This window comes from Convolutriloba macropyga, chromosome 5 (genome assembly GCF_964194025.1).
Source record: "Convolutriloba macropyga chromosome 5, txConMacr16.3, whole genome shotgun sequence".
NCBI classification, from domain to species: domain Eukaryota; kingdom Metazoa; phylum Xenacoelomorpha; order Acoela; family Convolutidae; genus Convolutriloba; species Convolutriloba macropyga.
The window spans coordinates 43614477-43641858 of record NC_134472.1 but is presented as its reverse complement, the minus strand read 5'-3'; the positions used below and the strand labels follow the sequence as shown (position 1 = coordinate 43641858).

The 27382-nt window shown below is 33.5% G+C and overlaps 1 protein-coding gene across 1 annotated transcript in view; it reads left to right on the top strand.

Moving 5' to 3' along the window:
* The window catches only part of LOC142340020 (neuronal acetylcholine receptor subunit alpha-2-like), a 36776-nt gene extending 15170 nt beyond the window's left edge, over positions 1–21606 (top strand). The window contains exon 3 of the mRNA XM_075390417.1: positions 21148–21606. Within this exon, the coding sequence (XP_075246532.1) occupies positions 21148–21494 (347 nt within the window). The 3' untranslated portion in view covers positions 21495–21606. The remainder of the gene's footprint in view (positions 1–21147) is intronic.
* Positions 21607–27382: the final 5776 nt, after the last annotated feature.

Here is a 27382-nt window from a genome sequence, read left to right as displayed (position 1 = left end):
GAATTCTCATTAAACTTCTTTCATCAATTTTTCCATCCACATATTGTTTTGATGGCAATGTTACTACTGTTGGTGTGAAATCATGATTAGCGACTCTATAGAATCTACTATATCATTTGTTTTGTTGTAATTTTTTATTGATATATCGGCTTTGACATAATTTGTAGTGGCTAATTCTGTAACTTTGTTAGAATCTGTATTCTTTAAGGTGACATAATCATTTGTTAGTGGTTCATATGTTGGAATTCTTAGTAATGTACTTTCATTAATAATTTTATCGGTGTATGATTTGTTAGCAGCATCAAAATCATTTGTGGGATCTGCTAAATTTTTAATTTTGAATTTCTGTTTCATATCAATGTCTTCTTCCATATCAGATTCAAGATAATTAGTTCTCAAATAAGGTTTCTGTACAAATAGTGTGGTATCTAGATTTGCTTGATTAGTTGAATATGTACTACCAAATACATTCATAGGCATTATTTAACTAAAGAAAATATTCAATACAGCATCCTCATAATTTACATTATTTTCAAGCAAGTATAGAAAATAGAGACAGTATGTACCACACATTTTACTATTGATCCCTTGGATGATGTAGTTGTGATATATTATTGGTTTTGGTAACTGTTTTATCAACCATTGATCTGGTGAGCCTCCGAATGAATCAAAGTAGCTACTACTGCCTTCGGTGAAGTAAGCAACCCAGTGAGTTCCACCTTGTGACCCATCATCAATATTACAGATACCTTTTTTTGACTTCACTATCGAGTCTCTTGGATAAATATTCACATCTTTTATATTAGCTAAAGAGAGCTTTTTTATGAGATCTGATGTGGTCATAGTTTGATTTTTTAGATTGTAGGTATTCATAAACTGTTCTAGTGTTAGAAATTTCATTTACATATCATAATCGTTGTTTTAAATAATATTAGCACTAACAATTTTCATTCCATCTGAAATCATCATTATTTCCCTATGTCTAATTAGCACCATAAACAGTCTCGCATTTGCAGGATCTGCTCTTTATTCCTCGAATAACTGTATCTTTTTCGGATTAATGTGGTCAACTTGATATCTTAAATCGATTACTTGAAATGGATACTTTGATTTCACATCTGTATAGCTTATAAAAGGACTCAGTAGTGGCTCACCAACATATTCTTTGAAAAATAATCCAATATCTCTGTATTTATATACATATTTGTTAGCATCATAATCAACATCAACAGCATCTTTGGGATACTTGATTCCATCAATTTCGACAAAGTATTTTCTAACGTCTAGATTATCGAAAATAGCATTGTTCACTAGTTTTCCACCTGCAGCTCTAGCATTTGTTTGATGTGCTACGATTAAATATTTAGGACTATTGATATTTTTTGCTGAACCTATATCAACTTGATATTCCAAACCAGTGTTAACTATTTTCCTTTCACTCGTCCAAGAATCAAATGATATTTTGAAATTGTCTTTTATAGAATTATTGAACATAGATTGAGTTGCAGCATCTGGAATTAATGTTGGAACAAAGAAATATAAACTGTTTATGGTTACATCAATATTAGGGTCCATAGTTGTAAAGAGTAAGTCTTGTAAGTTAGCTGTTTTCAAAGGAATCCTAAACCTTTTGTAATTTTTTTGAATGTTTTACAGAAACCAAAAATATGTTCTAGTGGTACCTGACCAACTATTTTACCTTTGTTAGCGCCATCATGATTAGTTATTAGTATTTGTTTTAACGATGTATCATCAATATTAGTTGCAATATCTGCTGCAGCAACATTTGCAGATTCATTAATTTTATCAAAATATGACATCAAATCTCCATCTTTACTAGTTAGAACTCTCATTATTGTTGAAATCGGTCCTACATATTTATTTTGTTCTATCTCTGAGCCACCTGTAAGTGAAAAAGTAGCTTCTCGAAAACAGTATGCAAATGCATTGTTAACTAATCTAATAACGTCAGCGTCTACAAAATTGGCATTATTAGCTCTCCTAACTGTTATATCATATTGAAGATAAGCATTTCCATTTTGATGATAGTTATTATTTTCACCCCAAATGAATTCAACATTTTGATTGGAATCATTGAGATTAGCTCCTTGTTGGTGATATATTTTTGTGTAGTCTCTTTTAATTATTGATGTGTTAATAGTTGTTTCGTCAATTAGTTGAAAGTCTTCAATGCTCATTTAACTTCTGAAAATCGATTAGTAAATTTAAGAAATCCTGAACCAGAGAGCAACTTTTCCCTGAATTCTTTTAATTTATTTTTGTTATCTATGATTTTGGGTTGTTCTTTAACACTTTTTATTTTTGAATTATGTAAGTTTGGTCTTGTTATTAAAGTTTTCGGCATTTACTTAACAAAAATTAATATTGATGAAATTGAATTTTTATAATTCCTTAATTGATAATCGAAAAGTAACAGATTGGCCATTAAAAGAAACAAGATTTCCATTTTCGTTTCGTAATTTAAAATTGATTGCAGATATAAAATCTTTAGATTCCATCATAAACCACATAATTCCACCTCTAAATTTTTCAATATATTTGAAACCTGGATTCACATCCATAGTAAAGTTGTGAATTACACGAGTTCTTTTTCCATTAATAATCATACCTTGGGCAATATCACATTCAACAAAAATATTATCAAAAGATATTATAACAACAGGCTGATCAGATAAATTATATTTTTCACTAACTACTCTTGCATCGAATCCTAGAATATTTCTAATTGTTCCATTATAGGTAAAATCTATTTCCCACTCATCTTCATTTTCAATAATAGATCCTTGTGTTGTGAAATTTGGTTTAATTGTAAATGGGAATGTTTCACCATCAGAATCTCCGTTTAAAACCATTAATCGTTTAATTTCTAAGTCTATCGCTTCCAACTCATAAGCACCTTTTGGAATAACAATATCAACAATCAATTTCTCAGATGTAACATAATAAAATTTGTTGTTTGCATCTGTAATATTGAAAATACCATTATAACCAGTTAGAAATGTAATTGCTATTTTGAATTGTTTGTTATTAGTTTGAAGTGATTCGTTTAGAATAAACTCATGAGTTGATTTGTTCATTACAATTAGCATATGCTCTTCAATTTTTGCTTTAGTGTTGAAAGCTATTTGTTCTAGTGTTTTGTTGGATATCTCCATTTATATATTCATAATTATTATTGAGTTTTGAATTTATTAATAGCGTTTCTAAATTGTTGTTCTGTTTCAATTTCACCTTTTTTGAATAAAGCATCAAGCAATTGTGAAGCTTCTATGAGGGTATCAGTATGACCTGCTAATTTCAATCCTAATAGAACTTGTAATCTAGTCCATATCTCATCGGAATCTGATGGCACTACTATTGTCTTTGTTCCACTGACTTCTGATTCTAAAGATTCATATTCGTCTGATTCCCCACTTACGATTGCTACTATTGGAGGATTTAAAATCTTTTGAACTCGCGAAGGAAGTTTATCCCTTATATAGTCTCGTCGTTTAGATTTTTTATCATCATCTGGTTTATATTTTATTTCATCCAGAATTTGACTGAAGATAAGGATTTCACTATCACTCATTTTATCAAATTTTTAACTTGTATTAGTTAGAGCTTTTTGAATTTCTGGTGTTAGTTCGTATATATTTTCTCCAATTTTCATATCATTTCCACCCATAGGATTGGTATAGATATCATTTAACACAGCACGACCTTGGTTGTCTTTAACAATTTTAAATTTGTTACTATTCTTAGTCATCAAACCTAATGTTGTAAATAATTCATCAGTAATTGTTACACTTGGGGGAGGTTCAAGTATAAAATTGTTCACAACATTTGGTGATTCTAATTCTTTAACCACTTTAACTGTTTCATCAATTTTTTTGGTTATTGGTTCGAATGTTTCTGCTAACTTTCTATCATATGTTTATTTAAATATCCTCTTCTTAATTTTTCTTGCTTTTTCATTTTTCTGTTGTTCAGCCAATTTTTCTAGTGAGGCTAAGTCTTCTTCAGCTACATTTGGATAAACACTCATTTATACTTTCAAAAAGGATCAGAATTAGGAACAAAAGTAGAATCTAATCCTAATCTATATCTTCCTCGGTATTTATCTTTCGTCATATCAATTGTTAGTGGTTGAAAATTAGTTTGCCAACAGGTATTAACTAATAATTTGAGTTCATTGATAGACATATCCATACTAGCTTTATCTTGGAATAAATTTAGGACATTTCTACTATTATTTGGTCTGAATAAGTGAAAAATATTACTGTTTTCTCTTATTGTTTGTTTTGGTAATTCGTAAAAATCTTGACTTATTATAAAAACGGCTATATTGTTATGGCGTCCCCTTTTGAATAACGCTTTAACTCGATCATCATTCATTTCTCTGTCGTTGAGATCGTCTAAAATAATAACTATGGATTCGTTTTGATAGTCTCTTTGATCTTTTAATTCATCAATATTTTCATGAACAAATATTTCAATGTCAGAGAGTTCATCACCAAGACAATCTTCAATAGTTTTTTTGTTTTTTAATATTTTATATATTGATTTCGGGGGTATTTTTTGTTCGAAACATTCTATCAATTTTTGATATGTTTCTTGATGAATTGAAGATGAATAAATATATATTTCAGTGAATTCATTAATTATTTCAGTTATTAATTTTGTTAGTAAACAAGTCTTTCCGCATCCCGATGGACCTGCTATTACCACTCGCACAGGAGATTTTGGATATAGTTTACGCTCCATTTATATTTGAATAATTTATTTAAATGTAAATGGAAGTGAAAGTCGCTATCTGTCCTGTATGTTTAGAAAATCTGAATGATGATGTTATTTTCTGTTCTGATGGTTATTTGTATGATCAGAAATGTTTTGATGGATTAAATTTGAAATGTCCTATAACTAGAGAAAAAATTACATATTATATACCATTTGAAAGAATTGATAATAATATAGTACGATTTGAAAAAGAAAGTAGAAATAACACATCATTAATAATATATAATTCTGCAGGTTTCAACCAATACGGATTTGACAAAGAAGGATTTGATAAAAATGGATTTAATAAATTTGGATTTAACAAAGAAGAATTTGATAAAAATGGATTTGATAAATTTGGTTTTAATAAGATTGGGTTTAATAGAGAAAAAGTATTAGTTGATGTAAATAAGGCTAAAAAAGCGATTAAAGAAGATCCCTGGAATGTCTTTTATGGAGTCGAAAAAGTAAGGGATAACTATGAATTAATCAAGGAATGTGTTGAAAATGAACCTAATACATATAAGTATGCTTCTCCAAATTTGAAATCAAATATCGATTTAGCTAAGGTTTTTATGGAAAATGGTGGTTTTTTTAATTTGTTAAATAAGAAGTTTCGTAAAAACAAATCAGTTGCGATGTTATCAGTTCAAATTAATCCTAAAAATTATCAACATCTTAGCAAAGAATTGAAGGATGATGATGAAATTTTTGAAATTGTTGTTAAATTGGATAAAAGAGTGATTGGTCGTGCAAGTGAAAGATTGAGAAAAAGATATTTATCCAGTATAAATGATATTCCAAACTGATAATGAATTTTATAATTTTAGATTGGCTACATATTTAATATTTTTTCTATTAGTATTGTTATCGAGTTTAAATTTAATTGCAATAATTTTAATCCCAACTGTTTTTAATTCAAATAATTGTGTATATGTAAATGGTACCGAAGTGTCCTATCAATAATATTGGAATCAGAAATCCTGTTATGTGTAGTGATGGTTATATGTATGAAGAGAAATGTTTAGTTGAGTGGATTAATTTGAATTGTACTTCACCTATAAATCGAAAATTTATTGATTTTGTTAATATTTGTGAGATATCCGAAAAATGTTTAAATGAATATTGTGATGATATTGAAGACTCATACGAGCGAAGTAATTTTACATATTCAAAAGAAGAAACAATAATTAAATATTATTCAAATATGATTGAGGAAGATGATGAAGTAGATATAATTTTTCATAAAGATTTAATGTTGAAGCTAATTGATAGAAATTGTGTATGGTTCGAATTTGCAAGTGATGAATTAAAAGATGATAAAGAAGTTGTTTTGAAAGCGGTTGAATTTAGTGGTATGCTTATAGATTATGCTAGTAGTAGACTACAACAAGATGAGACAGTTGTTCTTGCAGCTGTGAAAACTACCCCTAGTTTTATAATAAAACTGTATGGTAAAATTTTGATAAATCACTTAATCTATGAAACTGCAAGTTATTATAATAATGTGAATTTTAGAGATGACTTTCTTTTTAAAAATAAATTAAATCATGACTCTATTAATAATATAATTGAAGAATTAAACAGTATGAAAAAAGTTATTTGAATAATTTGCTCACTAATAAATGATAACTGATAAAGAACAATTTATACATCTTTTAACAGTTAAAGGTGTTCCAACATTTGATACGGGTTGTGTTTTGAATATTGTAGATGATAATTTGAAAAATGATAAAGAAGTTGTAATGATGAGTGTTAAATTTTCTGGAAATAATTTAGAGTTTGCTAGTGATAATCTAAAAAATGATAAAGCAGTTGTTATGAGTGCTGTTAAATCATGTGGGTTTGCATTGCGATGGGCGAGTGATGAATTAAAAATGATAGAGAGGTTATAAAGATGGCGATTAAGGAATCTAAGTATGCTTTTGAATCAGTGAGTGATGATTTAAAAAATGATAAAGAATTTATGATGAGTGTTATTAATTCTAATATTTGGTTGTTAGGCTATGCTAGTTATGAATTGAGAAATGATAGAGAAGTTGTGATGGAAGCTGTAAAGCATCATTCTGATAATTTAATATTCGCTAGTGATGAATTGAGAAATGATAGAGAAATTGTTATGAAATCTGTTAATCGAAATGGATCTTCTCTGGAACATGCTAGTGATGAATTAAAAAATGATAGAGAAATTGTTATGGAAGCTGTTAAATCAACAGGGTGGGCGTTGCAATGGGCGAGTGATAAATTAAAAAATGATAGAGAGATTGTGATGAAAGCTCTTAGATCAAGTGGTTTTGTATTGGAATGGGCGAGTGATGAATTAAAAAATGATAGAGTGGTTGTGATGAAAGCTATTTATAAAAACCCAAAAAGTTTAGAGTTTGCTAGTTATGAATTAAGAAATGATGAAGATATTGTGATGGAAGCTGTTGATATAAATCCTAATGCTATAAAGTTTGCTAGTGATGAATAAATTTTGAATAAATTTTTCACTAATGAATTGCAACACAAATAAATAATCTCAATTATAAAGTAATCACAAATAAAGAGTTATTCGAACGTTATTGTGGAATGATTGATAGAAATGAAAAAATTTAATAATAATTTTGACAAAAGCGCGATTATGTTAGTTTTTGAGGTATATGGAAAGAAATTAAAATGGGATGATAGAGAATTTGTTTCGAAATGCATTAAAGAAAATGGTAATCTAATAAATTTAGCATCTGATGAATTAAGAAACGACAGAGAACTTTTGATAGAAGCTGTGAATAATGGATTGGAGGTGCCTTCAGTTGGTCCTAATATGGTATCATGTGAGATCAATGGTCGAACATTTCATGTAGAAGAAGAAGAACCTGAGAATTAATTGTTTGTTAAAAATGTGAATAATTATCAGCATTTCAACTAGTACTGTGTGCGTGTGGGTAAGCCAAAATTTGATTGAAAAAGGTACTAAGTTTCAATTATGAATCTATTTTTTAGTGTGTATATATAGATGTATTCAAAATGTCGACAGAGTGTGAACATATGAATATTGTTAATTCAAAACTCAAAAATTATACGGTTGCCAAACTGCAGATACAGAGGCATTCGAAGTTTTTTTTGTTTATCACTCAAGCGTACAACGTTGGCGTCATTTAAGAACAAAAGTTCGAAAAATGTTCTCAAAAGAATAAGAATCAGAATATTATTCGAGTTTTTGTTCGTGATAGAATAGAAGTCAGAAAACTGTTCTGAGTATGCAAAGAGTTCGATATAGCTTTATTGTTATGTGAACATATTTATTATAATTTTATCATTATGTGAATATATATATTCAATAATAATTCTATTTTTAGTGTGCGTAGTAGTAAGCGGGCTCTATATATACACATAATTTATAGTAATAGTAATAGTATGCGAAGCTAGAGCGAAATGCGAAGCATGAGCTAGTAGTAAGCGAGAGCGAGTGCGTAGCACGAGTGGTGAGATGCGAAGCAGCGAGCGAGCGTTAGTGGGTTGTCAGATAGGGGACCTGAGCTGGGGATGAACATGACGAGTGAGCGAAGCGAGTGAGTTATGTTCGTTCTCAGGTTTGGTCCCGTATCCGCAATCTACTATACTACTCATCTGCTTCGATTACAAATCGTGCTCTGTGGATTTCCTAATCATCAATTTTAAAGTGTGCCTTTTAACCTCCAAGAGTTTCAAGTTTTCGATTCCAAAAACTTTGTAAATTGTTAAAATTTTTCCCTGACCAAATGGCATCTGGGAAGTTGAACATTATCTCTTTCACCAACGATAGAATTACGACCGAATACGAAGTGCCCGAATCTGCTAGAAATATGCATTTTGAATTCCCAACCCTAAGTTGGCATTTTGAGCTGATGTTGTGTCTACTAGAAAGCATTGCGACTTAGTTGCCGTCAGAGGAGCTATAGTTCCATTAACGGTTTTCATTTAAAATCTGAATTTTGTTTTCGTTTGATTCGTAACTTTGTTTACGTTTGATTTCGGCTTCAGATCCTATGTGACTTACTTTATTGGTTTTTCGAGGAGTTTTACATTCACTCAGTTTTTGCCAAAAAAAATGGAGAAGTAATTTCATAGTCCACAGAGGTTACATTTCATCCCCACGGCTGGTCACTTTTACCGATGAGTTGCAATCCAATTTTGTCCACAATTACGGCAATGGATATCAGAGCCGCGACTGTTCTCATATCTTTGTATTTGTTTTTGTTTTTATAATTTGCACCGCATTGAAGTCTCTCTATCGCGGAGTAGTTCGCATTGAAGATCCTTATTCTACATGTTTTTGAAGAAGATATCTCGTATTACGTTATTTTCGCTCCCTTCATTCAAAGATGTTTTTTGCTAATTCCTTTACAGGGATGTAGAAATGTTCAGCTGTTTCACCATGTTTTTGTTTTCTAGGGGGAAAAGATGTAGCGATCAATTGTAATATTTCTGGGTCTCATGAAAGAGTTCACAACATCTTCCACAATATCATAGTGATCAGGTCAGGTCGTAGGTGTCCTCATGTTAAGATTTTGCGCCAAAATCCGTCATACTTCTGTTCCGATGCTCAAATATAGAAGTGAGACATACTTTTAGTCAAAAATGGCCCTAGATGGTTCTCTGCAAAGCAATCTGGTTTCTATGGTCGTTTGACATTTAAGAGCCATTTGAAGATTTATTTGCTGTTTAGGTGAAAGTTTGATTTATTTTGGTTTCTCTGCAAGAATAGTGTACAAAACGATATTTTCGCTGCTGACTGCGCCATGTCATTCACATGAAATTAGATTCTTTGGGTGTGTTTGCGGTGGAAATACACGTAAATTTTGGATGATTCGTATTGTCAACGCACTTAGTTGCACAATTTTGTTGATTGAAGTGGAATTGGATCTTTTCTGCTAGCGCCCCCCCCCCCCCGCTTCGTTAGGCACCCCCCATTTATAAATGTGTAAACATATTGTTAACGCTAAGTAATCTTATACGTGAACATATATGAGCAATATGCATTTACTAAAAGCTAGCACAGCTATGGTTTGGAAGTATTACGTATTCAACCAAAATTTGTTGCATATAACGTAAGCATCAATAAAAATGTCTGTATTAGATCATTTTTGGTGATATCGGCTACAATAAGAGCTTGATTTTTCAAAACTTTTAGGAAACTATTCTAAAAGTGCCTTCAATCTAACTAAACACTCTTGTTTCAATGAAATGCAAATATCGTTCTTACAATTCACGAAAACTAGGTTTTTGGGGGGTGCAAATTTATCGGCTATATAAGGCTGGGGGGGGGGGCGCTAGCAGAAAAGATCCGTGGAATTATCTAAACTTTTTAAGTGTATTCGAGTCCCGAAAACCAGTTTTAAATTATTTGTTCGATTTGCAGGCAAACCTCTTCGAATTAGTCTATTCACATAAGTTGTATTTCGAGGCTGAAATTAGATATTTGAAAAGATCAACAGATTTTGTAAATTGAATAGAAAAAAAATCAAATTCAATTTGAAATAGGATGAACAGAAATTAGATAATTAACATTTCAATTGAACAAAAGTGAAAACAAGTTTTACAGACAAGCAAATAAGTTAATTTTAACTGATGATAGATAACTATTCACAAAATAAATTTGGGTTACGAGATGCCAAAATTGGAAGTTTAACGGAAAACATCAACTAGAGGTGGAATTCAAAGAGTAAGTTAAAACAAAATAAATGTGAAACATGAACACCAAATTAGGAAATTAAGATGATGGTACGGATAGGTGTAGCCCAGACATGTAAAATAGTTAAAACCCAAGGCTGCATCAATGCTACGCTATATACTAGGATCATTAAAGTTTCAAAACCAGTACGTGCTTTAAGTGCTGCAATCGGTACGTTTTTACAATGAAAACAAAGAAGTCACCTCATTTTGGAGTAAATTAAAAACCAAATTTTTGTATACCAGGTGATTTAAGATAATTATGGATAATACAAAGACAAGTAAACATACAAAGACAAGCGCTTAGCTGGAAAAGATTGAATCCTTTGAGGGCTTAGCCGAAGTTTGTATAGGCATAAAAGAGTTTTTTGCACTCGTATTATCTCATATATATTTTAAAAAGATTCAAGTTTTTATAGAACCTTTGATAAAAATAAATTAAAAAAAAAAACAATTTTACGTGGTAAACTGCGGTCTTAGTCTGTAAACACGCATTTGCAGGTTCTATTTACCTTTCTGCTTGATTTTAGTTACAAATAAAGTTTACTTGATAGAGGATTGCCAGTTTTTTGGAGGAGCAGTCGGCCGCATCACGTGTGTTTCAAAAACTCTCCCAGGTCGAGGTTGACAGACCGAAAAGACCTCCGATCAGACCATCTTTGAGTGCACTCGAATTTCCCGGTGCGCTCGAATTACATGGTCTGGAAAAGACTTCGAGCACACCTTTGTCTGGACAATGATCTGGAACTTGTCTGATCAGAGGTCACTTCGGTCTGGTACGGTCTGACCAGAAGCAGTATTGAGCGCACACTAGTCTGATCAGAGGCCGATTCGAGCGCACACTAGTCTGATCAAAGACCGATTCGAGCGCACACTAGTCTGATCAGAGGCCGATTTCAGCGAATTTTTTTCGTTTTTTTGTTTTTTTTACTCACAGTTGTTGTCTCTCCCAAGAGTCAACAATACAGCAGCATTCTGACCAGAGATTTCGAGAGCCTGATGGGTTGATCAGAAACAAAGGGTCCAGCTGATAGCAACTGCCGGTCCCCTTTTGAAAAGATTTAGAATGACTGTAGATCAAGACATTATTATGCAAAGCTGTCTAAGTTCATCCATTCAATCAAAAACACGAATTAATGTCATACTCAACAATATTTTTTTTCGGCACTTGGGATTTCTTTTCATTAGCAATACTTTAAGGATAGGCTTTTCCTTTAAATGTATATTTTTCTGAAAACATCAATTGTTATGAAATGAATATTTTATAATAATATTGAAAGATTTTTTCATGTTGAAATCTATTCTCTGATCAGACTAATTCGAACGCACATTAATCTGATCACAGGCAATTTTGATCGCCCAATATTCTGATCAGAGGAAGTTTTCGAGCGCACTTTAAGCGCACACGGATCTTCGAGCGCACTATAGTCTGATCAGAGGACGAATCAGTCTGGGCCGGTCTGATCAGAGGTCACTTTTGTCTGGGATGGTGTGGTCACAGACCATTTCGGTCTGGACCTCAAATTGGGCTGCTATGCCTCAAGTATTTGAATCAAATATTTGTATTGTGAATTCAGACGGTTCATCATCAAGTTAGATTTAAGTCACGTGGGAAACTGTAAAGTTCTGTTGTTAACGGAAAACTGTAAAAATTCTATATGTATTTCAGCTGTATCTCTGCCATATTTGAGAAAATTAGAGCATTTGAATTCTTGGTGCATTATTATAATTACGCAAGAACGCTAATCAAAAATTTTCAGCATCCGAATCATCTATAACAGCTTTTTGGTTTGACGTTCACTTGTCTAAACAATTGTAGATGCAGTGATGATCTATAATCTCTCAGCATATTCGTAAAAAATGTTATGCTTGTTCACAGAAGTAAACGCCTTAATCGCAGTTTTACATTCAACCTCTTGAAAAAATGTAAAAGTGAAAGAAGTCTCAATTTTTTACGCAGATACAACTCCACTTTCGCAAAACTTATAAAATATGTTTTTTTCTTGCTGCAAATATCGCATATCAATGGATAATAAAAATGTGATTGATAAAACTCTTGAGCAACAAGCCATTTACCGTGTAACCCGGGTCGAGGTTTTTGGGTAAATTTTTGTAAGAAATGCGGTGAATGCAGTGAATTTTTGCAAGAAATGCGGTGATCGCGGTGAATTCGGTGAAAATAAATATTTCACCGCATTTCCTAAAAAAATTCACCGCAAAATTCACCGTATTTCTTACAAATATTCACTGCATCGAATTTTGTGGCAAATTAATGTAGGAAATGCGGTGAAAGCGGTGAATGCGCTGAAAAAAAAATAATTCACCACATTTCACAGCATTTCTTACAAAAATTCACCGCATATAATTTCCAAATTTACTCAAACTGATTTAAATTCACATGTAGTTTCTCAAATGAAAGTGAAAGTTGGCGCAGTGGACTAAGCAGTTGAAGGCATGCAGGAGGTCAGAGGTTCGAACCCGTCTGTGAACGATTGTTTTTTTGCAAGAATACTGAGAACGCGGTGAAAATAAATAATTCACCGCGATTCACCGCATTCACCGCAAAAAGATGTAAGAAATACGCGGTGAAAATTATTTTTTTTTCACAGCATTTCTTACGAAGATTCACCGCCAAACCTCGACCCGGGACAGCTGCAATTTGAAGGTTTTCTTTGTCAAAATTTTATATTTGAATTGTTGTCATTGACACAAGGATAATATCAGTAATATTTTATCTGATCTCAATATATACCGCTACCTTCATCTTTCTCAAAACCTTTTACCCCAATAAATTTTCTCCGTAGTCATGAAAAACATAGTAATTTCTAAGATCTCGTAGAATAATTGCATGGAGCAAATTTTACAGGCAAGAGCTGCAAATTCAGCAGCACAGCACATGACATACATGACATACATACATTATCTTGCACTTTTTACTTACAGAGCAGAATAATGCTCCAAGAAAACCGCATATCATTCAGGCAACTATTTTAACTATGGGGTTAGGTGGGTCCAATCCGTAAACATATAATTGAATGCAATAAGAAATTGCTTGAATTATCATTACGAGCGTCTACCGGTCTACCGAATTCCGTCAGAAAAGGCATTTCACGAATTTTTAATCCTTTTAATCCTTTTAAAATTTTATTGTAAATTGTTTCCATGGATTAAACCAAATCTCAAATTACATAATCCATCCACTTAGAAAAATAACACGAATGTGGGTGCAATACATGTCATAACGCCACAAAAATTACACCTTTGCTGCAAACGTAAACCTTTGTTGGGACTTTTTGGTCAACTGAGGAATGCTTCACTTAGTCTTTTATTCTTTATCAATTAATCAAGTTTAAAATTAGAAACCATATTTTCTCAAGAGCTATCTTATCCATGGTGTCTAGCTTTTTCACCCCTATTTATTTAACTATTACAACGCAGAGGTATACTCAAATCGTCACGGGCAAATATGCCCGATGCGTGTATCTCTTGTTCGTTTCTCCTATGTTAATACATTGAAAATGCAACAATATTGCGGAAAATAGCTACTTTAGCAGAAACCGGTAAAATTGAAGGGAAATAAGCAACCCGTGTTCGCAAAAGTGTCCTAATCTTAGCCGCGAAATACAAATACAAACTTTATAACCTATTTTTCGCGCGTCTTGTATCACGCATCTGCTCCATTTATGTATCACCTTTTCGCACGCAACAAAGCTCGATTTCGCACAATAATCCGCAATTAAGCCTAATTTAATGCCCAATTTTGAGCATAAAAGTGATTATTAAAGCTTTATTACTACTACTAGTACTTATTACTACATTATTACTACTTATCAAAGGGTTCCTAGCCAGTTGATTGAATCTACACCCGTCCCACATTGACAAAGCCTTTTTTGAGCGAGGGATTTTCCGGAAAAAATCAGTTTCTTCGGCACTGGGACGTACATCATATATTTCACAAAATAGAATAGCCAAATGCTTCACAGCCAACGTTAGCTTGAGACAAGTTTCTTTCAACTCATTGAACCACCTAGACGAATTTTTTTTGTTTCCGAACTTTCCTTTTCTAATGTACCAATTTTTCAAGTATTGAGCCCAAAACAAAAACTTTGAGTTTATTACAACCCAAATGAATAGGAGATACTACGGAAAAAGTGTGAGCAACATTATACACTTCTTTGACCCATGGGGTTACATCATATTTTTGAAATACGAAACGACATTAGAGAAACATTTGACGAAATTTTAAAACTTGACTATACATAACACTCATCTTAAACTTCTTTAAAACATAGCCAAAATTAGCCTGACACACGTTTTTGTTATAACTTTGAACAACCTAAATCCAATAATCGGGAAAAAAAGGCATTTTACATAAAAAAAACAGACGAATTTTTTGCGTTTCCGCACTTTACGTTTCTAATGTACCAACTTTTCAAGTATTGAGGACAAAACAAAAACTTTGTATTTAATACAATCGATATGAATAGGAATAGGAGATACAACGAAAATAGTATGGCCAACCTTCTAAAACTCCTTGACCCATAGGGTCACATCATATTTTCTAAATAAGAGACGATTTTTGAAAAATATTGGATGAAATTGCAAAACTTGACTTCATATAGCACTAATCTTAAATTTCTACACATCATAGCCATTGTATACCTGACACACGTTTCTGATATCACTTTAAACCACCTAGACCCAATAGTTGAGAAAGAAGACGGCGTTTTACATAAAAAAACTGACGAATTTTTTGCTCTTCTGAACTTTCCTTTTCTAATGTACCAATTTTAAAAGTATTGACCCCAAACCAAAAATTTTTGTCTTAATACAATCCATGTAAATAGGAGATACTACGAAAATAGTATGAGCAACAATCTACACTTCTTTAACCCATGGGGTTACATCATATTTTTGAAATACGAATCGACTTTAGAGAAACATTTGACGAAATTGCAAAACTTGACTTTATATAAAACTAATTTTAAGTTTCTTTACATCAAAGCCAACATCAGGTTGACACACGTTTCTCTTATAACTTTGAACAACCTAGATCCAATAGTCGGGAAAAAAAGGCATTTTACATTAAAAAAACAGACGAATTTTTTGTGTTTCCGAATTTTACTTTTCTAATGTACCATTTTTTCAAGTATTGACCCCAAAACAAAAACTTTGAGTTTAATACAATCCATATATATAGGAGATACTACGAAAATAGTATGAGCAACAATCTACACTTCTTTGACCCATGGGGTTACATCATATTTTTGAAATACGAATCGACTTTAGAGAAACATTTGACGAAATTGCAAAACTTGACTTTATATACAACTAATTTTAAGTTTCTTTACATCATAGCCAACATTAGGCTGACACAAGTTTCTCTTATCACTTTGAACCACCTAGTCCCAATAGTCGAGAAATAAAAAACATTTAACCTAAAAAAAACGAATTTTTTGCGTTTCAGAACTTTACTTTTTATATGTACCAACTTTTCAAGTATTGACCCCAAAGCAAATTTTTTTGGTTTAATACAATCCATGTGAACAGGAGATACCGCGAAAAAAGTATGAGCAACATTCTTCAACTGTTTGACCCATAGGGTCACATCATATTTTTTAAATAAGAGACGAATTTTGAGAAACATTGGACGAAATTGAATAACTTGACTTTATATAACACTAATCTTAAATTTCTTTACATCATGGCCAAAAATAGCCTGAAACACTATTTTCTAATCACTTTGAAACACCTAAAACCGACAGTCGAGAAAAAAGATTTCATTTTACCTAAAAAACAGACGAATTTTTTGCCTTTCCGAACTTTACTTCTCTAATGTACCAATTTTCCAAGTATTGACCCCAAAGCAAAAATTTTGAGTTTAATACAATGCATATGAATAGTAGATAATACAAAAATAGTATGAGCAACATTCTACAACTCCTTGACCCATAGGGTCACATCATATTTTCTAAATAAGAGACGAATTTTGAGAAATATTGGATGAAATTGCAAAACTTGACTTCACATAGCACTAATCTTAAATTTCTTGACATCATAGCCACAGTTCATAACACACGTTTCCCATATCACTTTAAACCACCTAGACCCAATAGTTGCGAAATAAGAAGGCATTTTACATAAAAAACTTAGGAATTTTTTGCGTTTCTGGACTTTACATTTCTAATGTACCATTTTTTCAAGTATTGACCCCAAAACAAAAACTTTGAGTTTAATACAATCCATATAAATAGGAGATACTACGAAAATAGTATGAGCAACAATCTACACTTCTTTGACCCATGGGGTTACATCATATTTTTGAAATACGAATCGACTTTAGAGAAACATTTGACGAAATTGCAAAACTTGACTTTATATAAAACTAATTTTAAGTTTCTTTACATCAAAGCCAACATCAGGTTGACACACATTTCTCTTATAACTTTGAACAACCTAGATCCAATAGTCGGGAAAAAAGGCATTTTACATAAAAAAAACAGACGAACTTTTTGTGTTTCCGAACTTTACTTTTCTAATGTACCATTTTTTCAAGTATTGACCCCAAAACAAAAACTTTGAGTTTAATACAATCCATATAAATAGGAGATACTACGAAAATAGTATGAGCAACATTCTACACTTCTTTGACCCATAGGGTTACATCATTTTTTTAAATAAAAAATAAATTTGAGAAATATTGGACGAAATTGTAATTCTGACTTTGGTGTTCAGAATCTAAGGACATTTAATTTGATCACTGAATTATAATCCAATAAATTTTTGGATTAGTTTGCAAACTAAAATTTTTGTTCAGTGAATTAAAAACAAAAAAACTATAAATTTGACTTTTTTCTGAAAAATCCCTCAATATTTTTTGTCGGATTTTCTGATCGATTTTCCCTTATTGGTTAACAAAAGCCGTTTGTTTTCTACATCAGTGTCCCTTCTTATAGTGCCCCCGAGTTTGCCAGTCCAACATTGGTATACAAGTTCCTTTTTGAGCGAGGGTTTTTCGGAAAAAACCGGCGGCTCGACTTTTCGACTTTGTCTTTAAAGTTGCTTGTGTTTAAATCGCTTTTAAGCTTTAAAAGCTCTATTTAAATCTTTTATAAAGTGGCTATCACAGAGTAAAAATTGAGCATGCTCAAAATGCGCGCTTTAAATTAGGCTCAACTGTGGATTACAGATACTTTTAATGCGAATAATAGATACCTAAATTCAGCGGAAACGTACTACAAGACTTGTAACCTAATTTTCAATTCGAAAGTTCTTTTATTTCGCAAAAGTGGCGGAACCCCGTTTCCGATAAGTAAGATACAAAGGATGTCTCCTAATTTCGTTCATTTTATGTATCTAATTTCCGAGCGAATTTTACTAAGGCGGAAATTTTGGGGTATACCTCTGCGGTGTAATAACCCCCTATCATTTAACCCCGATTTATCCACCACTCTATCAATTAACCCCTCTATCGTCTCACCCTGATTTTAATCTTTTGTAAAACAAGGACTTATATTAGCAATATAATCATTTGGCCGTGCTTCGCGGGCCATGGCCATGCCTTAGCGGCTCGTGGGACTTGATATCAAAGTATCACAACCGAATATGGGATTAAGTTATCTACTTTTATTTATGAAAAAATATGGATTAAATGTCGACTGCTAATTGGCGGGATGAATCGATAGAGGGGTGAAATGATAGAGGGGTTAAAAGATACGGGGTGAACATGCGGGGTTAAACGAATCGGGGTGAAAGAAGTAGAACCCTTTTCCATAAGTGCTGTTTTGCTATTTTTCCTCCTAATCTTCGGTTAGTAATAAGAGGGAATCATATGCAATTGTTTATAAATTATGTTCCCTTTGACTTTTATATAACTGACACGTTATTAAGTGCTGTCGTGGAAAAAAAAGGACAAATTCGAGTAAATTCACGTGAAAAAAGTTCACATTTTGCGGCTTAATGTTCAATAAATGGAAAAAAAATCCTGACAGCGAGACGTACCAAGAATTCAAGCGTTTAGGAAACTTAGTTAAGAGGAGGTTAAAGGAGGCGCACAACACTTTTTGAGTCAATTTCTTCCAAAATATACCAACAAGTAAAGATCAATGGAAATTCATTAAACAGAAGATCAGGCCGAGTGAAAAAAGTGTGAAGATTGATGAAATCAGATTAGAGAGTGGTGATGTTTCAAGGGAACAAAAATATCGTCAATTGTCTAAATGGATCATTTGCTAATCTAGGTGGTTTCAAAGGTTCGGATTTTGCTTTTAAATACCCTGATAAACTTAATATGTCTGAATTCACATTCAGAACTGTGTCTAGAAAAGCACACTTTACTCAGTCATTGGCTCTCTAGACGATAACAAAGCAGCAGGACCTAGTGAAATATCAATTTGTCTCATAAAGTCTTGCAAATTAGCTATAGGCGTACATCTACAGTTTGCCTTAAATTAGTGCATTAAGGAGAAAATTTTCCCAACTAAAATGAAACTAGCCTATGTGACACCAATTTTCAAAAAAGGTGATATATTAGACAGCACAAACTATCGACCAAATTCTGCAACTCCGAGGTTTGCAAAAATCTTTGAGCGCCTCCTTTCTTACTCAGATGATGGATTTCATTGATAAACATAAAATTATAAATAAAGAGCAATCTGGATTTCAGAATAAAAAAGTCAGCAACAGATGCAGTTTTAGAACTGGTGGAAACAGTACCCTCTAATTTAGATCAGAGCAAAGAAAGTGTTGCCATTTTTCTAGACCTTGCAAAAGCGTTTAATTCCATTTCGTATATTTTCTTAAAAATTGAGATGTATGGTTTTTCCCAGGAAGCGAAAGTATTACTGTTTTCACTTCATGCCAACCGCAGACGAAAGGTAAAACTTAATGGCATGTTCTCTCATTGTGAAATTGTGAATCACGGTGTGCCAGAGGGAACTGCTTTATGACCACTCATTTCTCTTTTATATGTGAACGATTTCTCATCTAATATAAACAAAGGGAAAAAGAAATTCAATTCGCTGATGACACAAGTATTATCTATTGTGGACAGAAAAGTAGCTTACATGGAAAAGTCATTGAATTTTTACAAAAAACAGAAGAACATGTAGAGATGAACAAACTAAGTTTAAATAAAAACAAAACCGAATTAATCTTTTTCTCGCGGGATAGTTCTGATTTCGGATCCATTTTTTATAAAAACAAAGTTCTAACAACAGAAAAAAAGTTGCAGATATCTTGGTATTCAAATTGAGAGGAATCTCAGTTTCGATGAGCAGCTGAATGAAACCTTAATAAAGATGGCCCTTGATATAAGATCAATTTACCTAATAAAACATCAAATTCCCCTGAACGCGCGCATTCTTCTTCTAAAATCACTTGTGCTTTCACACTTATCATTTTCGGCAATCTTTTTTCAAAATTTACCTGCAAAAAATCTGAAACGCCTTAATCAACAGGTTAACTGGGGTATAAAGGTGTGCTTTCTACGCGAAAATTATGACGAAGTGAAAGATCTACTAATCCAGACAAAGACTTTACAAGCTGAGCTAATAATAGCAAAAATGACGCTAATCAAATTTCATTATGATATAGCTAGGCCAGAAATTTCTGAAAATTTCACGGGTATCTGAGTCTTCATCAAAATACTCGAATAAAACAATTCAAAATTAGACAGAATCCCACAACCAGCTTTGGAATGAATTAGATTGTTCGTTAATGCGTACAAAAATGGAATAAGTTACCACAGTGGCTTCGGTTGGTTAAAAATGGAATTGTTTTTAGGAAAACGTTGAATGATCTCTTGCTCTCACAACATGAATAATTTTTTTGAATAGTAACGCAGGAGCTTTTAAAAGTGATTTTATTTTTAGGAAGAAAACAATCGGAAGAAAATTTTATAATGTGATTCTTTAAGAAATTTGTTGATGTTCATTACTTTATTTTCTTTGAATGATTTGAAGTATTTTTTGTTTCAAGTATATTTAACCTTCTTTTTTTCTCGCTATTACTTTAATTTTGATTTCCACTAAATAACTTATAAAATAAATAACATGAAAATTCTCTTCCGACTATGAGATGCCTGAAAACGGACCTTATGGTCTAATGGCGATCTTTCTGGTGCTCTTTTTTATATGTATTGATCAACTGTGTAAGTGCTCTATTTATTCTGTAAAGACACCAGTAGACAATTTATTATTATTAACCGTATGGTTATAATTTTAATTTACTTGTTGCAAAAAAAAACAAGATTTCGTAGAAGGTGGCAGAATAGTTGACATATAGTTTAATCTCTCAGGTTACGTGTGTCGAAAAAATAATCATTTCTGAATAACAGTCCTACGATCAAAGTTTTTCTGAGAAGTCATGATTTGTATGTAACCACGTCTTAGCTTCATAAGCTTTTTTATGGTCTTTATTACAGTTGATTTCTCTATATGCAATTATTATGCAAATATAAACGCATGCTTGTAGGATACAGAAGCATTTAGAGGTCATCGTATTAGGTATAGTCATGTAAGAAAAGTCAAATCGCTCAAAACAGTTGTCTTTATTACAGTTGATTTCTCTATATGCTTCCATTACTGTAAAAAATATATACCTATTGTTTTAAAGGGAAAGGCGTATTTAAATAATAAGTTAAGATTCGTCAACTCGTACATATTAATCACGTTTCAGTTGTGAACGTGCACCACTACACTGACGACCATGTCTCGGACAAAATCAGAAAAATAGTCTCATCGAAACATCTCAGAAAATTACACTTGACACCAAAGATTGAGCAACTCAAAACGCGAAAGGCCTCGAGAGCTCCAAAAGCCTCATTGTGCAAACAAGATACTCTCAAGAGTGGTGTTGAGTTTGATGACAAAAGTGATGAAGACTCGAACTATTTCCAAAGTGGGATGAAGTTAGACGCCCAGAGAGTGTGGGGTCTCTTTGCTACAACCCTGGACAGATTCTTCTCATTGGTTCACTTCATTGCCACCGCAGTCGTGCTCGGATATTTCTACTTCAGATATTAGTTCAACTTTCAATTACTCAAATGCTATAATCTAAGCTGCAAAATGTGCCCTTTGTTAAATTTTTTCAATTTCAACAATAAACAAAAAATAGAATCCTTTTGCACTGTTTTTGCATATTTTAATCATTTTAATGTTAGAACAATTAGGGTTCGAAAATAGTTGTCTTAATCATCATATTGAACTTTGACACCTAAATTTACACACTTATAATTTGCTTCGAATATCATTTAACTGTTCAGCTACTTTTTTCAAAAATTCAAATTATAAAATTTTTAGATCTTGGTTATTTTTCCATTCCAATTTTACAGAGTAAAGTAAACATTAAAAGGCAAATTCAATGTAATTTATGGTACGATCTTTCAACAGCATTTCAGTCTGAACCAGAAAAAGTTGTCAAGGTTCTCCCCAGAAACATCATCATCTCTTCATCTTTGCTATGGACACTCTTCTACAGCTATAAAGATTAGATAGAAATTATGAGAAGAATAAATATGTTGGTCAACTTCAAGTGCTGTATCAGAAAATAGATTGCTCAACCTTCATAGCTGCAAAACGGTTGTCTTTTGCATCATTAAACTAGTGTTTTTACAATCTGGCTCATATTTTCCGATTATATGGATTTCGACTGATTTTTCTGACGAAAAAATTAGAACAATTTTTTCTATCACTCGAAAAATGAGTGTCAATTTTAGGTTGACTTATTTACTCAGTTTTGTTTTGCCAATCCTCAATAGAAAATGTGCTTGCATTTACGTGCGAATTTTTAAAAAAATCCTTAAACGTTGAATTGAATGAACAATATCGAGTTTTTGAAAAAAAATTGTTGTTGAAAAAAAAATTTAAATTGTTGTCATCTGCACAGTGGCGTCAGATCTTGAAACTTCTAATAACACTGGGCAATTTTTGGGTAGATGCCCTAGTTGAGGAATGAGCTGAAAAAATGAGCGGAATTCGAGCGGACAGTTTAGCAAAATCCGCTCAAAGCCCTTACAATTTTTTAACCAGAATGAGCGGAAATTGAGCGGAATAAAAAGCAAGAAAAGATCTGAATTTGATTTTAAAAAATGCAAGATATGAGCGGAATTCGAGTGGAATAAAAAAACAGAAACGATTCTCGAAGACATCGATTTTTGATGCGAGTTTAGATGTGAAACAAAGGATGCAAATGCAAAAAGATCACTGTCTGCTAGCTGATGGCACTCGTAGAATTTGTAATTTTCCATTGTTCAGGATAATGAGTGTGAAAGATTGATGAGCAGCATTGAGGAAGCAACGCTTATGTTACGGATGTCTAAGCAACGGATATGCAATCAGAAATTGGAAAGTCAATGCGTGCGGTATAAATGGGTGTTCCATTCAAAAAACCAAATGGACGAGAGCAACCACGCGGTCAAGTTAAGTGCAGCAACAATCAACCAGAGTATTGAAGTCCCGAGATTTCTTCAGATAGTTCCTCTCTCAAAAGGGAGCCGTGTTAAAAAGCTGAATACATATCTTTTCCACGATGGTGGACCAAGGGTTTCATTAATCGATCAAAGTATGCAAGAGAAGTTACAAGTCTCTTTATAGCTGGCATACAATGAACAGTGGACTTAAACACTGAAGAGGTTCCTCTCAAAATAAAAGAACTACATTCACAGGAGCATTCGATCGATGCATTCGTAAAAATGTCAATCTCAATTGGAAGCACTAACTACGACTACAACAAGCTGAAGCAAACCTTCAGTTGTTTAAGTGCTTCACCAAATAAAAGTTTGAACTTGATGGAAGTTGGCATTATCCTTGGCTCACGTGCTTCTGAGCTACAACGTCTATTGTACACCAAGATAAGAACACGAAGTGAACCTTCCCCGTTCAGATAGAGCTGGGATGGGTAGTCAGTGGACCAATGACAGGTAGAAGTAAAAATTTTTGTCATTTCGCCTTCACAGAAGACGTGAAATTGGCTAAGAATACCCAAACCTAGTGGAACATAGAACGTTTTGCTTCATAAACCTAAGTCAACCAAAGAAATAACTGCCTGCACAAAAGATAATAAACGGTACGACAAAGTTTAGAGGCCAGCAGTACGAAATGGGAATGCTTCGGAGTCAACCAGGGCCAAAAATCAGCCTAGGGTCAGCTTTACTGATTGGAGCGAAGGTTCCAAAAGGAACCAAATCTGAAGAACTTTTATCAACAGATAATAGATACATATTTAGAAAATGGATTCGTACAGATATTGGACAAGGGCGAAGAAAAAGGAACCTTCGGGAAACAATGGTATTTGCCTCATCAACCAGTGCTAGATCTGAAAAAGCTTGGCAGAGTATGACGTGTTTGCAATGCTGAATTAACGAAAAAAAATTTTGCCTAAACAAGAAGCTACAACCAAGACCTGATCTGCAACACGAGTTATTTGCAACAATTTTCAGCTTTCGTGCATGACCAATAGTCCTGAAGTTTACTAAACGTTTCTACAAGCGTAATTTCTCTAACAAGATAGAAATTGATTGAAGTTTTTAAGGGGTCCAAAGAAAAGCGAACCAGTTCAAATATACTATTATCATTGTCATTTATTTGGGGCTAATACTTCTACAACTTGCGCAATATATGCTCTCAAGCAAGTGGGACTGGACAACGAAGAAATGAAACCAATCGCAGCGGAGGCAATGTAGAAGAACCTCTACATGGACAATTTCATCAAATCGGTAGAAAACAAAGATAAAACATCAACTTGTAGGCAGTTGGCATTATCACTGGCTCAGGTGCATATGAGCTACAAAGTCTATTGTGCAACAAGATATGCACACAAAGTGAACCTTTCCCCGTTCAAACGAGCTGGGAGGGAAAGTAAGTGGACAGATGACAGGTAGAGGAAGAAAAATTGCTTGTCATTTCGCCTTAACAGATGTAAAATTGGCTGATAATATTCAAACCTTGTGGGAAAGAGAATGTTTTGCTTCCAAAACCAACGTGAACCAGAGACAAAACTCAACTTAAGGTCAGCCTTACTCTTTGGAGCAAAGATTTCAAAGGGAGCCAAACCAGAAAAACTTGTATCAACATATCATCAATAGATAAATATTTAGAAAAAGGTTCGCAAAGATATTGGACCCAGAGCGAAGAGAAAAGCACCTTTATGTAACAAATGGTATTTGCCACACCATCCAGTAACAAAGATGGGCAAGCTTGGCAAAATAAGACGTGTTTGCGATGCTGCATCAAAGAAAAGAAAGTATGCCTTAACAACAAGCTACAACCAGGACCTGATCTGCAACACGAGTAGATTGCAACGATATTCAGATTTCTTGAAGGACCAATAGCCCTGATGTGGATTCAATGTTTCACCCAGCGTAAACTCTTGAACAGGATATAAGTTGCTTGTGTTACCAATGTTGTCCAAAAATAGCGTTCAAGTACACGATAATCCTTGTCCTTTGTTTGTGGCTAATAGTTCTACAACTTGTGCAAACTATGCCATCAAATGATTGGGACTGGACAATGAAGACATGTATCCAATCGCAGCGAAGGCAATGAAAAAACACTTCTGCATGACCCATTTCATCAAATCGGTATGAAATAAATAAAAGATTCGACTTTTTGGAAGTTGGCATTACCCTGGCTCAGGTGCTTATTAGCTACAACTTCTATTGTACAGCAAGATAAGAAAAAGAAGTGAACCTTCCCAGTTCAGACAGAGCTGGATGGGTAATCAGAGGCCCCATGACAGACAGAATAAGAAAAGTGTTTGTCAATTCAACTTCACAGAAGATGTGAAAATGGCTGAAAATATCCAAACCTGGTGGGACGTACAAAGTTATATTCCAAAACTAATGTCGCCATCCGGCCAAAAAAGGAACTGCATGCACAAAAGGTGCTAGAGAGTATGAAGAAGTTTAAAGGCCAGCAGTACAACGTGGGAATGCTGTGGAGTGAACCACAGTTAAAACTTAGCCTTGGGTCAGCTTAACTCATAGGAGCCAATATTCCAAAGGGAACGAAACTAGAAAAGTTTGAATCAACAGCCACAACAATAGATATATATTTAGAAATTGGATTCGAAGAGATAATGGACAAGGGCGAAGAGAAAGATACCTTAGGTAGAGAACGGCATTTGCCACATAATCCGGTCATAAAGCTGATCAAGCTTGGCAAAGTAAAACGTGTTTGCAATTCTTTATCAAAGTAAAAACAAATTAAGCGTAAACAACAAGCTACAAGCAGGACATGATCTTCAACACGGGTTTGCAACAAGACACCAAATTTGTGAAGGACCAATAGCCATGACGTCGAATCAATGTTTCTACCAGCGTAAGTTCTCGAACAGGATAGAAGTTAATTGTCTTATCAAAGGTGTCCAAAAATAGCGAACTTGTTCAAGTATACGATAATCCTTGTCCTTTGTTTGTGGCTAATAGTTCTACAACTTGTGCAAACTATGCCATCAAATGAGTTGGACTGGAAAATGAGGGCGTGCATCCAATGGCAGCGAAGGCAATGTAAAACAACTTCTGCATGGCCAATTTCATCAAATCGGTAGAAAAAAAATAAAAGCTTCGGTTTGTTGGAAGTTGGCATTATCCCTGGGTCAGTTGCTAATTAGCTAAAACTTCTAATGTACAGCAAGATAAGAAAAGGAAGTGAAGCCTCCCCGTTCCGACAGAGATGGATGGGTAGTCAGTGGCCCGATAACAGACAGAATGAGAAAAATGTTTGTCAATTTGCTTTCACAGAAGAAGTGAAAATGGCTGAAATTATCCAAACCTGGTGGGTCATAGAAATCTTTGTTCCAAAACCAATGTCGCCAGTCATCCAAAGAAAAAACTGCATGCTCAAAAGGTGCTAGAGAGTATGATGAAGATTAAAGGCCAGCGGTACGAAGTGGGAATGCTGTGGAGTGAACAACAGTTAAAAATTAGCCTAGGGTCAGCTTTACTCATAGGAGCCAAGATTGCAAAGGAAACCAAACCAGAAAAACTTGTATCAATAGCATCATCAAAAGATACATACTTAGAAATTGGATTCTTAAAGATATTGGACAAAGTCAAAGAGAAATGTACCTTAGGTAAAGAACGGCATTTGCCACATCATCCAGTGATAAAATTGATTAAGCTTGGCTGAGTAAGACGTGTTTGCAATGTTGTATCGCAGTAAAAAAAATTAAGCCTAAACCAGCAGGACCTGATCTGCAACACGAGTTGATTGCAACGAGATAAAGATTTCGTGAAGAACCAATAGCCCTGACATCGAATCCATGTTTCTACCAGCGTAAGTTCTCGAACAGAATAGAAGTTGATTGAGCTTTCAATAGTGTCCAAAAATAGCGAACTTGTTCAAGTATACGATAATCCTTGTCCTTTGTTTGTGGCTAATAGTTCTACAACTTGTAAAAATTATGCTCTAAAATGAGTGGGACTGGACAATGAACAAGTGTATCTAATAAATAGAATATATACTCATCAGTTTTTGTGACAAAGAAAGCTTTTTTAATTGGGAAGGATTTAGTTACTTCAGACTACTGAATACAGTGGAATAAGTGCAGCGAGCGTTGAGAATATACAAACCAGCAACACTTCTAGTTGGTGTTGAAAATGATACAATACAATACAGCCCTCTTCAAGCTACTACAATGATAACAATTTGCTGGACAGGTGAATTCCATCAAAGCTGAAGTGAGAATAAAATTCCAACTATCTGCAAAGTCCTACAATCTTCAACTATCAGCGAGGAAGGCAAAATTTTTCGAGCCAAAAACAAAATAGGCGAAATTCAATTGGACTTTAAAGCAAAGCATCTAACATTGCTACATTGGAAACATTAAGCAGTTGAGTTATTCTTGCAAAATGAACACAAGAGCAATCAGCACGAAGGCACTGAGCATGTAAGGCAAATTGTTCAACAGAGTA